Below are 18,675 nucleotides of genomic sequence, written 5' to 3'. Positions count from 1 at the left end.
CCCAAGGGTGGCAGCCCGGGCGGAGGGGAGCGGCCCCCGGAGTCCCACTGGGGGGCAGGACGCTCAGGGTCCCTGGGTCACGGAGCAGCAGGCACTGTGAAGGAGCGGGTGCATGCATGGATGAAGAGTTAGCGAGGGAAGGAAGGAGCTAATCAGATGCTGGAGGAATCAGTGAAGGGACGAGCGCAGGGATGCGGTCCTAGGCCTCCTCCCACACCTCCCCGCCCAGCGCAGAGGCTCTCGAGAGGAGGAAGGGCTTACGGTCTCCCCGACGCCTACGCGGGGAAGGGGGCCGCTAAGACGCGGGATCTGCCCGTCGGATTCGGACCGGAAGTCCCGCCCCCAGCGCCGCCTTCGCCACCACCTCCCTTACCAAGATGGCGGGCCGCGGGGTCGCACTTCCGCTTCCGGCGCAAGCAGCCGAGCTGGGGGGGGGGGAAATGGCGGCGGCGGCGGCGGCAGTAGCGGCGGGGGTCCGCGGCCGCTCGGGGCTGTGGCCCGCCCCGGGGCCCCGCTGGCTCCTCGGCCTCTCCGTCTTCTTGGGCGTCGCGGCTCGCGGCGCCTCGGCCACCACCCACTGGATCGTGACGGAGGACGGCAAGATCCAGCAGCAGGTACCGGCGGTGGCGGCGGCCCCTCTCGGGGCTCGGGGGCTCCGGCCCCGGCGCCCCTGGGCCCGGGCTCCCCGCGGAGCCGCCTCCTCCCTTCCCTCTCTCCCTGCTTCCGCCCGCGTGGGGTCGCGAGCTCGCCGACACGCACGTGCGCCCCCGGCCCCGGCCCAGCCCGCCGCCCCCGTGGGCCGGGCCTCAGTTTCCTCCTCCGTAAGAGGAGCCGTGGGCGGGCTCGGGGACCCCTCAGTCCCCTCCCCTGGAAAACCAGCGGCTGCGGCGGCCCCAAGTGGCACCGCCTGGAGGGGGTGGGAAGAGTCCCGAGGTGCGGGCCGGGGTGGGCAGAGACGGGATTCCAACCCAGGCCCCCGGCATCAGCTCCAGCCCTCCGGGCGGCGGCAGCGTGGCTTCGTGCACACACTCGGGATTTCTTCTCTGGCGCCCATTCATCCAGTCACAAGAGCGCGTCTTCATCCTTCGCTAGATGCCAGGCACCGTGGATACAGTCAGTGCATTAGCAAGCATTTATTGTGCACTTACTGTGTGCTAGGCACGAGGACCACCATGGTGTGAGCGATGGATAGACATCCCACCTCTGATGCTACTGGCTGAATGACCCATGATCGAGTCACAACTTCTCAGGGTCCCATGGAGCTCTGTAGCAGTGGCCAGTGGCTCTAAGGCTGTGTTTGCACACAAGGGTCTCCTGCCCACCTGCTTTGGTATAGGGAGTTTCCTCACCTACGGTCCTGTTTACCAGTGAAATCATATATCCAGTGCCAATTCCTGTCCCTTTCCCCACCTTCCTCACAGTGTCGTGAGGAAAGGGCTTATTGCAAAACACCCCCCCCCCTCCCCCCCCGCACTTGTAGGAATGGAAGTTGAATTGACTTAGGCCAGTTACAGACTGGTAAGCATGGGCACTGGAATTTTGACCCAGGTCTTCTGTCTCTCACATCTTTATTCATTCATTCACTATATTTTCTTGCTTCAAAAGCCATTCCACAAATAAAAATATGCGTACCTAGAGATAAAATATGTTATTGATGCTAGCGTACTGTGTCTCCACTAGCTACTTAATATTCCTACTTAGCATTCTACTGTCAGATTTTTATTTTGTCCAAAGCTACTAGTCACTGTGGAATAATGAAATATCTAAGAAATGCTAAGCAGCTGGTGAATCTGCCCCGTTGTAAGGATTTCTATAATAGTTAGGTTTTCTAATCACTGTTCTGTGCATCTTGATAAGATGTGATGAATTCTGGCTTTTGAACTTTCTGTCAGTTGGGGCTAGGTTTGCCATTGGATGTCAGATTTTTATCTGAATAAGTGAATTGATGGTTTTACATTTAGAATCATCAGTTTTTCACAGTCTAGCTGGTGAAATGATATGCTTTTCATCTAGGTGTGGATTGTTTGGTCACACCTGTCTTCTCCACAGAATAGGAAAAGTTCCCATGTTTCTTGATCAGTGGCCACGCTCCTACGTAACTTAAAAAAAAAACCACACCCTCCAAGATGTTAGAAAGCCGTGTTTACAAATCACTCCTAGTAGTGCTTGAAATTTAATGTGAGAGCCAATTGCAGTGTGAACTCCACCCTGTTCTTGTTTCCTGGTCTTGGTTTTCCTGGAGGCCCGTCTGAAATGAGACTGGGAATAGTCACACAGTGCAATTTGGGGAGCCTTCCCTTGGTCTCCTTCCATTTGCTCTTGCTCTGTTGTTCTTGGCCACAGCTATTTATACCCAGTGACACTGAGTTCCGCTCATGATGATGTTCTGCGGCTGAGCTGGGAAGGTAGTTCATCAGGAAGATGCAAACTTACCCACTGACCTTTGGGATAGAAAAGAGAGGACCTGCCCTCATTTTACAACAGTAACAACATATGTCTTTTTGTCAGTGGACAGAAGAGTATTTCCTCTTTTTTTTGCCCAGAGTGACCAGCCTGGAGAGCTTTCTCTGTCTGTTCCAGATAGTCTCTGAAATATGGGAATCAGACAGATGTCTGGTGGAGAAAGCAAACTCAGCCCGATCAGGCACAAATCCTTTTAAGACTAAGGAGTCCTGGTTTTCCATTTACATTGTTGCATTCTTATAGATACAACATTTTATACTGATACAAATAAGGTTCTCTGGGTTTACAATGTAACAGTAAACAAGCTTCACCTGGGAAAAAGTCAGTGTGGATGCAAGGAGTTGGATCTGTGACCTTGCCCTGGCCCTGACCCTGGTCCCGACCCTGAACCTGCCCCTGCTGCTCTGACCAATCCAAGCTACTGCAGGCCTTTGCTCTCATTGACCATTCAGCTACATTCAAGCAGTGTTTATTAAGTGACTGTTGTGTACTGGCTGTATGGAAGAAAACATCATCAAACAGGCCCTGACCTCACGGAATCACTTGTCTCTGGCAGTAGGCAGGTTCTTAGATTGACAGTATTTGGATGGGCCACGTTCTTGGCTTCATGAAGCATGCCAGTCAGATTCCATACACATTTATTAAAACAGCCTGTGAGGAAGGTTTATTCCAGTGCCGTGGTTCCTTTATCACATTCTGACTGCAGGACCTGTGTTTACTATTGGTCGTCTGTCTTATGATTGTTCCCACTATAGGAAGAGAATGGAATACTTTTTAAATTGCTGATCTAATTTGTTGTTAAAGACCATAAAATTTTGGAACTAGAAAGGAACTTGGTGATCCAGTCCAACCCCACCTTTTAAAGAAATGGAAGTCTATTGAGGCCAAGTGACTTGCTCAAAGTCACAGACTAATACAATGGCAGAACTACCATTCGAACCCAGTTTTTCTGTCTTGATATCCACATCTGTCCACTACATGTTGTGAAGCTTCTCTGTTCTGGAAATGTCTCAGCCTCAGTAGAGTTTGTGTCTTTATTGTATTTTGTGGATTGCCTGGGAAGCTGCACTAACACAGTGGGATCATCCTCAGGTGACTGATAGAAGGAACATCGATGAGGAGTTTCTGTGAAGGAGATATCAGACTCAGTCTCTTGCTTTGTAAGCTGAAACTTGTAAGTTTTTAAGAAAAAAACAGTAAACTCCTTTTTTCTCTTTTTCGTAGATTCTTATCACACAAAATATATTCCTACCTTGGGTAGTAAAATCTGCCTCCAGCTGTTTGTTTTTGGAAACACTAGACAGCAGAAAGGTGAATTTGCTTTAAAAATAAATAGCCTCAATATTACAGAAAGGCCTAAAACGACTCCTTGTATTCTCTGTCCTTGGGATATCAGGTGAATAGTAACATTTGAAATCATCATCCTGATATTTTGAATTGTGTCTTAAATGTGCAGTAGGTCACCATTTTTTATAATATATATTTAAAGTGCTCATCAATTAAATATCTGGGTTGCCAGAAGCATTGATTTAAACAGGACAGTCCACTCTAATCTCAAATGATGAAGGCGTTCAGTGAGGTAATCAGTTTCCCCCACCCCCACCCCCAGAAGGCAGTTTGGTTGTCAGTTTTTATCTTAGCACAGCAAATACCAGCATTTCCCTGTTAGCTAATTTATGATGTTGACAGGCAGCTAGGTGGCAAAGTGCTTAGCATTAATTTTGGATTCAGGAAGATCAGATTCCACATCCTGCCTTAGATGCTTAACCGCTCTCTCTGCCTCAGTTCTCTAATTTGTGAAAATGAGAGAATTGGACTTGCTGACCTCCAAGGCCCCTTCCAACTCTAAATCTGTGATCATATAATTATATGAGTCTATACCTGGAGGTATGACCAAAACTGCAATCCTTGACTTGGGGGTTTATTTTTTTAAACTTACTTGGTTTTCCGTTTTACTTTGTAAACACATCGTATTTCACCAACCTTGCAGGGATATATTAGGACTCTAGCAACCATTTATATCACTGATAACTTGTTCTGGAGAAATGGGTTTCAGTTCCAAACAGTGGACTGGCAAATGGACTTTTGAGAGGCAACCCATTTCTAAGCTGGGACTTCCATATATAGTAAGTAAAAGGAGTCATTGGTTGTTGCCTGGTTCTTTGCCTCAGGTATGCTTGTTACAGAACATTCCTTTGGAATAGTCACCAAGAAATTCAACTGCAGGAAGATCTGATAACTGATTTTCATTCAACTTCTTCTACCACTATAAAGAAAAACCTTTTTTTGCAGCTACTCCTACCAACTCAATGTTTCCTTTTTTTTTTTTTTTTTGTATCTTCTAGCACAAATGCTTTCCAATTTGATCATGATTTCTTATTTAATTCTTTGGGATATTTTAGGATAGTTTATATGTACATATATACACTGTCCCAAAAGTCTTAGTAAAGTTTTAGGCTATTGAAGTTTAAAACTGCAAATATGTTTATCTTAATCAGTAAAGACTTATTAAGCATCTACTTTGTTCCAGTATGAGCTGCTAGGTGTCGAAGTGGATAGTGTTGACTCTAGAGTCAGAAAGACTCATCTTCCTGGGTTCAAATCTTTCCTTAGACACTTACAAGCTGTGTGACCCGGACAAGTCACACTGTTTGCCTCAGTTTTCTCACCTGTAAAATGAGCTGGAGAAGGAAATGACAAACCAGTCCAGCATCTTTGCCAAGAAAACCCCCAGTGGGGTCATGCAGAGTTGGATTTCACTGAATAACAGCATGGACAACAAGGCCCCTTCTGGTTCTGAATCTCAGCTCCAACTGTATAAGTGAATACTGAAATATACAAAGTAATTGGCAATGGAGAACAGAACCTGGAGGAAGAGGGGTGAGAAAGTCCTCCCAACATTCAATAGACTTACTAAAGTAAGAGCTCAGTGATTTAGATCTGTAGACTTCAGTAGCCTGTAAGCTCATGGGTAACTGGGTTTGTCTGCTGATGATTTGGGTTTGATTGGGAAAATCAACTATACAGTACAGTGTAGTTAACAACTCCTTCAGCTATTTGCAGTGCAGTTTGTTAAGATAATGTCTTCCCCCAAGGTGTTTATAATAATATAATAATAACAATAAATTATATTTGACAGTTCATTTTACTAACTTGGTTTTATCTCACTCAATCAGCAAGCATTTCTTAAGTACTTACTTTGTATTAAGCTTTGGAATTAGGAAACCAATCACTACCCCTGAGGAATTTATATTCCTAAATGGAAATAACATGTACTTATACAAAGTATCATAATCTGGTTTCTGTGTTGCCTTTTTAGGAACTGCTTTTACCAGTGATTTACCAAGGTCACAGTGATGATTCACTGACTGATAGAAACACTACTCACCTTTTGGTGGCTTCTTAGAGATAACAAAATAACCACCATCCAGTCCATTTTCTTTGGATAAATAATCTTTTATTACTTTATTTACATGCTACAATGAAAACTTGGAAGTGTTCTTAATTCATTCAAAATGAAATAGTCCGTGTGTGTGTGTGTGTGTGTGTACACATACACAGAGTATATACCAAAAGAATCCAGAAGAGGATGTGGGGAAGGTGGTCAGGAAAAGCTTCATGGAGAAGATAGCTTGGGTTGAATTTTAAAGGAAACCAGAGATTCCAAGAGGCAGAGGTGAGGAGGGAACTGGAATGTTGGATGTGAGGAACAGCCAGAATGGAGAGGGAAGGAGTGATGTATGAAGGCTTGCTTTAAATGCCTCTCAGGCAGGAGTTTGTGTATGATACTCCCAAGTCCATGGGCAGCTACCAGATTTGACTGAGTGGAGATGTGACATGGCCAGACCTGTACTTTAGGAAAATCCCTTTGGCCACTGTATTTAGGATAAAACAGTGGAGAGAGACAGGAAGCAGGGAGGCTAGATCAGAGGCTATTGCAATAGTCTTTTATTTTTAACTGAATGCATAATTTTTGACTCTAGTAAAATGTTTTCCACCTATGTGGCAGTCATCCTTCCTAGTTCTGGCCTTCATCACCTCTCATCTGAACTATCCTGGTAGCCAGACTGCTTGGACTCCATCCCTCCAAGGCTCTGCCCTGGGCCCTCTTCTGTTCTCCTACTGTTCTCTCTCTTATTAGCTACCATCATTTCTTTGCAGATGACTAACAGACATGTAAAAGTAAGTAATCTCTAGTCCAAGTCTCTTACCTAGGCTTTAGTTCTGCCAAGATGGAACATTTGCTGTACATAGGCATGGCAGATGACCTAGAAGCTTTTACACAAAACTCAGTACACTGGGAAGTTGCACATTCATTCACTCAAATCTTTCTGTTGAGCTGACAAGTGATAAATGCCTCTCCTAGGCCCTGAATTTGCTCAGTCCTTCCTCAGTGTCTGGTTTGTAAGTGATTTCTCATCCAAAGCTCCAGGGAAATCCTCTCATCTGGAGGTCAGAAGAAAGTATCTTTCTTACCTTGAGCTTCAGGAACAGGCTGGTTTTTCCATCAGTTAAGAGCTTGCCCTGCAGTATTGAAGCCACCTCTTGATTCTTTCTGGAGATCCTTCCTTCCAGTGCATAGTAGTCGTTTCATAAGTGTTTGTTACCTGCCTATTGTTTAAATTAAACCAGATGGAGGAAAAAAATTGTATTTTCTCCATTTCAGGAAGCTGCCTTTTAGAGGCAGCATGGTGTAGCCATACAGGATTGGACACTTCCCTTCGGGTCAGAAAAGACTGAGTCCAAATCCTGTTTCAGGCACTTACTAGTCGTGTGACCCTGGTCAAGTTTCTTCATCTGTCTACACCTCAGCTTCCTTATCTGTAAAAGAAAGGGTTTGAATGGTCATAAATGGACATGATGCCTTTAAGATCCCTTCACGATACCTTCTGACTCTAACCCTATGATCCTACTTGGCCTCTTGCTAACCTGTAGCTCAGTAAAACACAGTACATAATTACAGTATCAAAGTAGGGGGGAGGGGTGTACCGAAGTTTCCTTTGTAACCAATTACCATATTTTACTGGACATTCAGCTGTAGGTACAGCTTTCAGCTGATGTGTACAGTTCCATTGTATAGCACTTCGAATTTCCATTAGGGACTCCCTGACTGGACTGGTTCAGGCACAGAGAGTTTGCCTGAGATTCCAGAGACAGCTAGCTCAAAAACAGATCATGACTGGAAGTCATTTGCAACCGAATATTTAGACGGAAAGAAGAGGACAAGATTGGCTTGATGGGGCATGAAGCAGATTTGTCTGTTATCCCAGAAAAGTGTCCTTTCTTACTTTGTCCAGGTAAGGTTCTGAGTCGTCCCAACCGTATCAGAAATGCTGTTAGATAGGCCTCTGTGTTAGTTGCTAATAAAAGGAAAGACAAGCCTTTCTGTGGTTGTTTTCAGATTAAAATTAATCATTACTTCCTCATTAATCTTCATTTCACTTATGCTGGGACTTAATAAGGAAAACAATAGTGTGTGATTATGTAGGCTCTTTCTCATTCCTTGGTGAATAAGTGGTACTATCCTATTGTTTCTGTGGTTGACAAATGAATCCCCTAAACGAGGCTGATTTTATCCTATAAAGGTATAAGATTTCAGTTATGAGCAGTGATTTTAGCATCATATTTCTACTATTAGGAAAAGTTTCCTCTCTTCAAAAGTTTAATTCAGTCATAGTAATAATAGCAAATCCCCGAATCATTTTTCAGTTACATGTCATCAACTTTTTCCTTGGAAAAACCATATTGATTTTGCCTGTTTTCAAAAGGATAAACCGGAAGCTGAGTATTGTCTACTGTGGCTTAAGGTACGGAGCACACTGAAGCAGCATCTCGAGTGTTGATCCAGCCTTTAATTTTCCTTAGTGCCCAAAGCAAATATTCACCCATGTGAGCTAGAATTTCTTTGTAAAAATTGAGTCATCCACCATTTTTTATAACATAATTCTATTTTTTTATGATTTTAAGGGATAAATCTAAATCCTGTGGAGTATGACTGTAATTAGAAATGTAGCCCAAATTTATGAGAAATATTGTTGTTGAAAATTTGTTAATTTACTTCTCAATTTAGGAAATATACGTATTTAAGAGGTGACATAAGTGTAATGGATACAGAGCTGGGCATGGAGTCAGAATGACCTGGGATCAAGTCCTGCCTCACTCTCACACTAACTATATGACACCATTCACATCTCCCTAGCCTCTCAGTAGCTCCCAAGCTACTCTCTAAGACTGAAAGTTACCAGCATATGTAGAGGGTGTTTGACACAGGATATCGCATGTCTGAATTTTCACTGATTTTACTTAAACAGTGACCCAACCTTATAAAAGCAACACATTCACAAGGACATTGTAAATTTTGTAACTGTAAACTTTAGTTAATATTAACTAGTATTTTCCAGTTACCCTGAAAAAGAGAATGTAAAGTAAGAAATAATTGGATTGGAATTTAGAGTAAAAATATATAGATATAAGTATTTATTTTTACAGTGCATTCAAGATGAGAAAAAAGTTGCTTGCATAAAAGAAATGTGTCAGATTAAAGGTAATACATAAATAATCGCAAAAGTTTTATGGTAGAGGGACAAATGATCTAGACTTTCAAGGGAAATAATGAAAAAAAGGGGGGAAATAGCACTTCCCCAACCTCAAGTTATATTATGCAGTAATCATTAAAACTATTCTGTACCACTTAAAAAAATAGAAAAGTAGATTCATTGAACAGATAGATAAGGAAGAATCAGAAGCAATTTAATTCAATAACCTAATGTTTGATAAACCCAAGAATGCAAATTATTTGGAAAAGAACTCTTTTTAACAAGAATTGGGAGAAATCTAGAAAGCACTTTGGTAGAAATTAAGTTCAAACTGATACGTTACACCATATACTTCAATATAGTGAAAAGGGATTTAAGACCTGAACATAAAAGGTCATATCACCAAAAGAAAAAATAGAAGCCATTTTACTCTGGTACCTCTTGGTTATGGTTGAAGGGAGAATTTTAACTAAAGCAGAGGTAGAAGTGATCAAAGAAAGTCAAATAGATCATTTGGGTTATATGAAATTGAAAAGCTTTTACACAGTCTAAATTAGTGTGGCTAAGATAAGGGAACAGTATCCATTGAGGGGGAAGTCTTTGCATGAAATATCTCTAATCCACACCTCATGTTGTATGACTTCTTTAATGCCCTCCCATAAAAGCTACATAGAGGGGTCCACCCAACATGGCCAACAGCCTTTCCTCTATCTTTGAACAGTATCTAGGTACCAGTAATCGGCCTGCCCGTTTAGTGAATGTACATTTTCTAGGGAATATAGCATTTTATGCCATTCCTTATGCACAGGTCATCATGGGTAACACAGCACCAGCTGTGCGTACACCACGCATCTTTCCATTGTCATTTGGATTACCTGTCATTTAGATGCTTTGGAGAGTGTGAAGGTCCATGATGTGCAGCCACATAGCATCACCAGAAGAATATTGGTGTCAAAAAGGAAAGAAGAAAGCAAGGAAACAAGCAGGCATTTATTAAGCACCTACTGTGTGCCAGGCACCATGGTTAAGTACTTTACAAACGCTCTCTCATTTAATTCTCATAGCAACTCTGGTTGGTAAGTGGTGTTACTATTCTTATTTTACAGTTGAAAAAATTGAGCCAGGCAGAGGCTAAGTGACTTGTCTACACAACTAGAGTCTGAGGTCAGACTTGAACTCAGATCTTCCTGACTAGGCTTTCACTTAACTCCTCTTTGTCTTAGTTTCCTCGTCTGTAAAATAGGGATCCAGTTTTGGGAGGCTTAGATGAGGTATTATTTGCAAAGCACTTAGCACAGATCCTGGCACATGACAGGTACTCTGTAAATCCTTATTCTTATCATAATTATTTTGATTATTATCACAATGGCAAAAACTTTGTTATAGGCATACATTTGGCCAGTTTATATTGTGCTTGATATAAATAATTAGGTGGTTGTTTAGAAAAGTTATCTCTTGCATCTATCACGGACTCATATTTTTAACATACTAGAAAAACACTGTTGGAAAAGAGTCTTTCATGTTGAATTTTGTTCAACACAATGAAGTATTTTAAATATTTTAAATAATTGACATATAGTAAACAGTTGTATCTTGTATTTTTCACAACTGTTGCTGAGTAATTTCAGAGATACAGTTTCAGCATGTCCAAAACTGACCTCATCATCTTTCCTCACAAACCTCCCCTCTTCCTCACTTCCCTAATTCTTTCAAAGGGACCACTGTCTTTCTAGTCTCCCATGTTTGTAACCCCACAGTTATCCTTGAATCCTCACTCTCTCCCCATACACCTTGCCATTTCTTTCTTCTCTGATATCCCTCACATCTAACTGACCCCTTCTATCTATCTACTCATTCAGCTACCCCCTTAGTTCAGGCCCTCATCCACCCCTCACCTAAATTATTGCAACAGCCTTTTAATTGGGCTTACACCATTCCAGTCCATTCTACTCACTGCTGCCAAAGTAATTTTCCTTAATCACAGATCTGACCATGTGACTCCCCTAGTCAATCCATTCCTGTTGTCTCTAGAATAAAATATAAGCCCCTAGTTAGCTTTTAAAGCTCTACTTACACAACATGGTCCTAGTCTATCAGTCCAGCCTCCTTGGACATTACTCCCCTGTTGTAGCCAAATTAGCTTTCTCTCTGTTTCTGGAACGCAGCACTCTGTTCCTTCGCATGAGCTGTCCCACATACCTAGACTATGTTCCCTCCTTTCTTCTTCCACTGAGGCCCTCTCTTGCTTCTGGATGCCGCTCCTGCCGTCTTCTGCGTTCATGCCTTTCCTGATCGCCTCAGCTGCTAGTGCCCTTCTTGTCAGACTACCTAAAGTTAACTCCTTTGTATACATCGATGTTTATTCTGTGCTGGGTACATTTAGTATGTGTATTTATTGTCACCGTCATTAGAATGCAAGCTCCATGTGAGTAGGAATGGTTTCATATGTGATACTTGTGTCCCTAGCACTGTTCCTGGTGCATAGTAGGTGCTTCATAAACACTTTTTGATTGATCTCTGAAAGTCTGCCAATTCCCTTGTCATCTTTTTATCACAAGTATCCTCAATATGTGCATAGATTACTCTCATGAAAGTTTTATCGAAATGAGAATGTGGGCATGAGTCAGTAGTTCTTCCTGTCTTATCATATGCCTGTTTGAGTCGTAATGCTGTCTGTTTGTCATCTTTGTTCAGTTGCTTTGACAGTCTGTCCCTCAATATCTGGAAGCTTGTGTTGCTTCCATCGAGGATTTCCATTGTAAATACTTGGTTCAAGTCAGCTGTTCCACTGTGGTCAGTTTCTTTGGTGCTATTTCCATATCCCCATAGAGTTCATTTTAGAATCCAGATTTTTAGACCAAGATTTTATTTACTTATTTTATTTTATTTATTTTTAGGATGTATTTCTCATATATATGGTGGCTTCATTTTTAATTGATGAAAATAAAAAAGTTTATTAGAGAAATAATAATAGCGATCTCTTCCTTTTTTTGTTTGGTTTTTTTTTCCATTTTCATCTTTAAATGATCTTGATCTAATTTAGTTGAGTCTCACCCCAGGCTCTGCAGATTCCTTTTTCATTCCACCATTCTAAGGAGAATCATAATTTTCTACCTTCTCAATGATGATAGCTAGCATTCATGTGGCACCTTAAGGTTTACGAAGCATTTTACATGTTTCATTTGAGGCAGCTAGGTGGTATTATAGACAGAGCTCTGGACCTGGAGTCATTAGAGACCTGTTCCGATCCACCCTCTACCGTTTCCTATCTGTGTGGCCCTGAGTAAGTCACTTAAACACTGGTTGCCTCAATCCCCTCTTCTGTAAAGTGAGGATAACGATAGCACTCACTTCCCAGCACAGTGCAGTGGTTCTGTAAAGTGCTTTGCAGACTTTAAAGTGCTATATAGATGCTATTATTATTCTCTCCATATTTTTAAAATGTCTTCAATGAACAAATCCATTTTCTCTTTCCTTCTGCCGCCCTCTCCCCCTCCCTCCCAAAAAGAAAAAGAAACACAAAACCCTTGTAACAAATGTATTGTCAAGCAAAGCAAATTTCCACGTTGGTCATATCCAAAAATGAGTCAGGAGATGGCGAGTGTGCTTCATCAGTCCTCCGATCAGCATTCTCCAGTCTTTCAGAGTTGTTTATCTTTCCATCACTGTTGTCATTGCGTGAATTGTTTTCCTGGTTTTGCTTATTTCACTCTGCATCAGTTCATACAAGACTTGCCAGCTTTCTTCAAAAGAGAACTTTATCATTTCTTTTGTTTTCTTTTATTGAGGCAATCAGGAGTAAGTGAGTTGACTAGAGTCCCCCAGCTAGTAAGTATCTGAGGTCAGATTGGAACTCAGGTCCTCCAAACTCCAGGGCCTGTGCTCTGTCTACGTCACACGTAGTTGCCTCACTTCATCATTTCTTACAGCACGGTACTATTACATTGATTCATATACCATAATTTGTTCAGCATTTCCATTTGATGGACTCTTCTTTAACATCCAGTTATTTACTACCACAAAGAGAGCTGCTATAAATATTTTTGTATATATGAATCCTTTTCCTCTTTCTTTGATCTTTTAAAGGTATAATTGTACTAGTCAAAGGATATGTATGATTTAGTAACTTTTGGAGCACATTTCCAGATTGTCTTCCATAATGGACGCACCAATTCATAGTCCCACCAACAGTGTGTTAATGTTCCTGTTTTCCCATAGCCTCTCTGACATTTGTCATTTTCCTTTTTTGTCAGTTTTGCCAGTTTGATAAGTATGAAGTCAAACATAATGGTTGATTTAATTTGTCTTTTTCTAAATATTAGTGATTTGGAATATTTTTTCAAGTGAATATTGATAGGTGTTTTTTCCTGCCTGTTCATGTCTTTGGACCACTTATTAGTTGGTAAGTGATTCTTTGTCTTATAAATATGAATCATTTTCCTGTACATCTTAGAAATGAGAGCCTATCATAAAATTGCTGCAAAGATTTTTCCTGTTGTTTATTTCCCTTCTAATTTTAGCTGCATTGATTTTGTTGGTACAGCTTTAAAATTTTCTGTAATCAGAATGGTACATTTTTCTCATCATTGATCTTCTCTATATGGTTTCTGGTCATGAATTTTCTTCCCATCCTTAGATATGAAAAGTAATTTCTTTCTTGCTCCTTTAATTGTTTATAAAGGCACCCTTTATATTTAAATTTTTTCCATTAAGAGCTTATTTTGATATGTAGTATGAAATGTTAGTATAGCCTTAGTTTCTCCCAGCCTACCTTCCTCTTTTCCCAACTGTTTTTTGTCAAATAGTAAGTTTTTACTTCAGTAGCTGAAGGCTTGATTCCCGTAGCTGGGATCTTTGTCAGGCACTTGGCTATGATGCTTATAAACTCCAAAAGTTTTTTCAAATGTGTTTTTATCACAGGGCTTTTTAACCTTTTTTGTGTCATAGATTCCTGGCATTTTGGTGAAGCCTGTGAAGCCCTTCTCAGAATAATAGTTTTTGGTTTTTGTTTTGTTTTGGCAAGGCAGTTTGAGTTAAGTGATATAATGTTTTCAAAAGCATAAAATAAAATACATAGGATCACAAAAGAAATCCCTTACACTGAGAAGTAATTTTCAAAAAATGGCTTTTAAATTCATGAACTGGTTTATATTTTAAATCAGCATTTCCCATCTCTGCCCAGCCCCTTTGCTTGTCAAGATGATCGAGAGTTCTGGACTCTATAAGACCTTTTCATTGTAGTGAACATTTTATATCAATTAAACTTCTAGATGAAAATGTTGATCCTCTATGTCAATATCTTTTCCATTATTTTTTACTATTTTTATCGGTAGTTTGTTTGACTAGATCAGCTTGGAAGTTGTAATTGCATGGCCATATTCTCAGGTTTATAATTGTTTCTGACGTCAGGGCATGTTATCTCTGCCCTAACAGGTCAGTGGTCTGTCTGTACACTCCTAGCTGATTCGACAATGAGTCCTACATCAGCCACTTTTTGTGTGTGGAGGTTTGATGTCTGCCATGCTCCTCATCTTCCAACTCTTTTTGAAGGAATTATGTATGACATATTGGCAGGAGACTTCCGTGAATTGTACAAGCCTTTGACTTGTTTCATTTCTTGATCCTTAACCAAGTTTTCTGACCCCTTTTTTCTATGGTGCTCCCTTACCCCTCCCCCCCACTGAGTTTACAGAGTATGAATGCATTATTTGACTTTGGAGGATCTTGTCAAGCTGTTTGTGGACTTTCATCACCTCTTTACCTTCTGCAGCAAATTTGGCCTATAAGCAGTAGTTATCTTCATGGCTGTCTTTTTGCTTATGCTCATCATGAGTACTGCAAGGCAAGGTGGTCTCATCTGTCTGATGAGTTTTCTTGTCTTTGGGCACAAGATAAAGCCAGTTGCTCCAGCTTTTACACAACAATGTCCAGCAATATTGACATGTTGTACCTCAGCTCCTTGGTCATTAGATAACATTCTCATCTTTAGGAATCCTAATGGCTAAATATTTCTAGACAGTTTACATACATACAGCTTTCTCACCTTTTCAGCCACTGCCAATATCACTACAGAAGCAGAAGATGATTGGCTGTAAAGGACTCGTGCTCATTTCAGATTTGTGTCTGTTTCCCAGGCTGCCTTGGCCAAAAAATTCACTGCCAACTGGTGACACCAGGTACATTGGGCCTGGTACATTGAGTTGTGCTGGTTCTTGAAGAACAGACATATAGTTTATCACTGGGTTAAGAATCAGAACCTTTTCATTGTGATAGAAGCCATCAGAACTTGTAGCCATGTAGAACTTGTACTGGCCTAGCCTCTAAGAACCCAGGGTCACCACTGATCTATAATGTTGCTTTGGAGTAGGATTTTTGTTGAGAGGAATTCTCAGTTAGAGGTAAAAATATTCTGATATAAGAAAAAATTAGTGTGGATACAAGAAAATTTAAGGTTTCATTTGTCAGGTTCAAATGGAATGGACTAGATTTCAATTAGTATTACTTTGAAGTAATTCACTAGTTTAGGCCTAAAACTATAAATAGAATACTTTGAATATGAAGAATTAATGTTAAGTGAAGATTGAAATAGGCTGTCACTGGGAAACAGAAATGTCCAGTTTCCCATCAAAAGTGAATATTGATAACCCCTAGAAGTCAAAGAAGTAAGAAAATTCCCAAATAAAGTATAAATTCATAGCACTTTTTTGTGGTAGCAAAGAATTGGAAACACAGTAGATGTAAATTGTGGTTTGTGAATGTCATGGAATGGTATTGCTTAGGAAGAAATGACAAATAGGAAGAATTCGAAGCATGGAGAGAGTACATCACACGCATAGGGAAATGAGCAGGAGGAGAAAACTCTTTCCAAAGACCACAAAACTGTGAATGGAACCAAAAAATATTGAACTTTATATAATTATAATGACCAAGTTTGAACCAGGTGAAGAATTCAAAAAATACAGCACCCTCCCTTCTTGGTGGGATGTGAAATATTGCCTGATAGTGTTCGATCTGGCTCATGCATGTTTTTGCTAAATTGTTTTTTTAAGCCACGTAAAGCTAACAGGCATCAATAAGCATTTCTATGAAGATATTAAAAATATCCATTGGAGTATAGTTGAAGTAGGTCTTACTCTAGCCAATGTGGCTCTGAAATCCTTTTGTTCTGATGATCAGTTTGCATTTTCAATGTTTTCCTGCTGCGATTCTGCAGTAATCACCCTTTCTGTAGGGACATCTCCATAGGTTAAGATGTGAATTTGTTGAGTTCATAGAAGCATGGTTTCATGTAGGAAGCACAGATGATCCAAGAGAGTCCTTTAAAGAACAAATATCTTGCTTAATTAGGGAAAGTGACCCATGAAATACATGAAAGTGAGCTGGCTGAGGAAGAGATTTACTGGTTTTATATAGAAATGCATGAATATATAATGTATAAAAAAGAAAAGGAAAATTGTACTATGTCCTCTGCTGTACTATTTTGTATTCATAAAGATGAATCCATCGCCAACTGGCTACATAACCTTGAGCAAACCATTTAATGTCTCTGGGGACCCAGGCCCCTCAACCTGTAAAATGAGTACATTGGATCTGATTATCTCTAAGATCCCTCAAGGCCATCTTTCTCCAAACAGTATGGGACTCTTTGACATAACTACATGACAGCTTAGCTCTCTGGAACCCTTGGGGCAGGCATTGTTCTGGGGTAGTTGTTTTCCAGATGGTTAAAGGTTTAAATTTCTTCAAGACAAAACTTTATTGTGACCATTTTGGATGAAAACATGCTTAACTTGTATTTATATACATTCATATGTATGTATACATGTGTATGTGTACCCATGTATGTACACATACGTGTGTGTATGTGCATGTATTGTGCGTGCATGTACATATACACACTGACTTAAATAGGATACATGCAACATAAGTAACTTTTTATATTGGTGACTAAGGATCATGATGTGAAATAAAAGTACTTGACGTTTATATTATGCCTTAGGATTAAATGTGTTTTCTTTCTTCCACAGTCCTAAGGTAAGTAATATAAAGAATATTGTCCCCATTTTATAAATGAGGACTTTCCGGAATCCTGTAGCTATAAGTTTGAGTTGGGATTTGAACTTAGGCTCTTCTTGCCCTTGAAGTTGTTTCTATGTTGAACCACAGTGGATTTTCCTGAGGCCCGTTAGCCTGTGTTCAGTTGTTGGGCTGTAGATAGCTCCAGACTGGCAGTGTTTTTCAGTTTCACTCTCTTCCCACTTCCATCTCCACCTGTTGAAATCCTCCCTGTCCTCCACAGTCCTGCTCTGTGATGGCCTTCTCTCATTTCTACACTGCTTCTTTCTCTGAAATCTCCCCAAAGGTTGTACTTCTTTTTGCACTTCCTACAGTCTCCCTTGTGTTCGAGTTCTTATGGTGGTCAGTACTGCTTCCCTCAGCAGCTTGTGTAATGGTGAGCGGGGCCTCAGACGCGCCCCACTTGTGTGAGCCCAAGACAGTCACTTACCCGATCTTAGCTTCATTTTCTTCTTCTCTCGAATCAGGGTAATAATAACATCTGCCCCACAGGGTTTTTAAGAATCAAATGAAGTAGTATTGTATCAGTTGCTTTGGAAGCCTTAAAGCACTGTAGAAATGTTAGCTTTTATATGATGATTTTTAGATCTTACAGTCTTTTCATCTCTATTTTTTCTTCAGTACATTGTGCATGTAGTTCAATAGTAGGAAAGAACTGAACTTGCAGCCCAAGTGTCTGGGGCAGATTCTGGCTCCTCCCCTCACTGCTTCTTGTTCTTTAGACAACTCACTTCTCTTCAGCCTCAGTTTCCTTTTCTGAAAAACAAAGGAGTTGGACTAGATCAGAGGTACCACACACCCAGTCCTTGGGCCAATAAATAAAAATACACTAAAACCATTTTCAAACTAAGTCTGTTTGCATCCTTAGGATCCTTTTGTACAGATTAGTGACCACTGCTTCTAGTTGAGTTTCACACCCCTGGACTGCATAATCTCTAAGGTTCTTGGTAGCTCTACCTTTGAACCAATGATCCTAAGTCAACAAATTCAAACAGATTATTATTAAATAATTAGTCATAAAAATGAGGAAATGGATAGTGTCAGAGGAAGCTGCTGGCTTCCTCTGAAGTGGTGCAAAGAGAGGTGAGCAGAACCAGAAGGATGTTTGCTATGATAACAATGACATTGGTGCAGAAGGAAGGACTTTGGACTCTGATGAATGCTGGGACCCATCCCAGATCCAGAACACTGAAGATGAGGCTCACCACTTGTGTCCTGCCAGAATCATGATAAACCCAAATGCAGAGAGTGTGTTGTGCTGCTCTTTGCACACTTGTGATGAAAACTTTGCTTTTAGAGTTCTTTTTAGTTTCTTTTTGGTTCCATTGAGGAGGAGTGGTAAGAGGGACAGATTGTAAATACACATGAAAATAAAGAAATTATTTTATTTTTTAAACTAAATATGCCTGCACAGGAGGAAAACAGTTGATAAGCATTCATTAAGTGCTTGTTATATGCCAGGAATTGTTCCAGGCGCTGGGTCCACAAAAAAGCCCCAAACCTGGTCTCTCCCTTAAGAAGCCCCCATTTGAATGGGGGAGACAACACGTAAAGAACCATGTCTGTATAGGATACATATAGTGGGGATAGGAGGTAATCT

At 40.8% G+C, this 18,675-nt stretch overlaps 1 protein-coding gene across 3 annotated transcripts in view; it reads left to right on the top strand.

Moving 5' to 3' along the window:
• The first annotated feature begins 355 nt into the window (after window positions 1–355).
• Window positions 356–18,675, top strand: part of TTC17 (tetratricopeptide repeat domain 17) — a 109,996-nt gene continuing 91,676 nt past the window's right edge. For all 3 annotated transcript variants that reach the window (XM_072618442.1, XM_072618440.1, XM_072618439.1), the window contains exon 1: window positions 356–614. In XM_072618442.1, the coding sequence (XP_072474543.1) occupies window positions 378–614 (237 nt within the window). In that variant the 5' untranslated portion in view covers window positions 356–377. The remainder of the gene's footprint in view (window positions 615–18,675) is intronic.

The sequence above is a fragment of the Notamacropus eugenii genome, chromosome 6, assembly GCF_028372415.1.
Source record: "Notamacropus eugenii isolate mMacEug1 chromosome 6, mMacEug1.pri_v2, whole genome shotgun sequence".
In the NCBI taxonomy this organism is placed as follows: domain Eukaryota; kingdom Metazoa; phylum Chordata; class Mammalia; order Diprotodontia; family Macropodidae; genus Notamacropus; species Notamacropus eugenii.
This window is presented reverse-complemented; position numbering and strand designations above follow the sequence as displayed.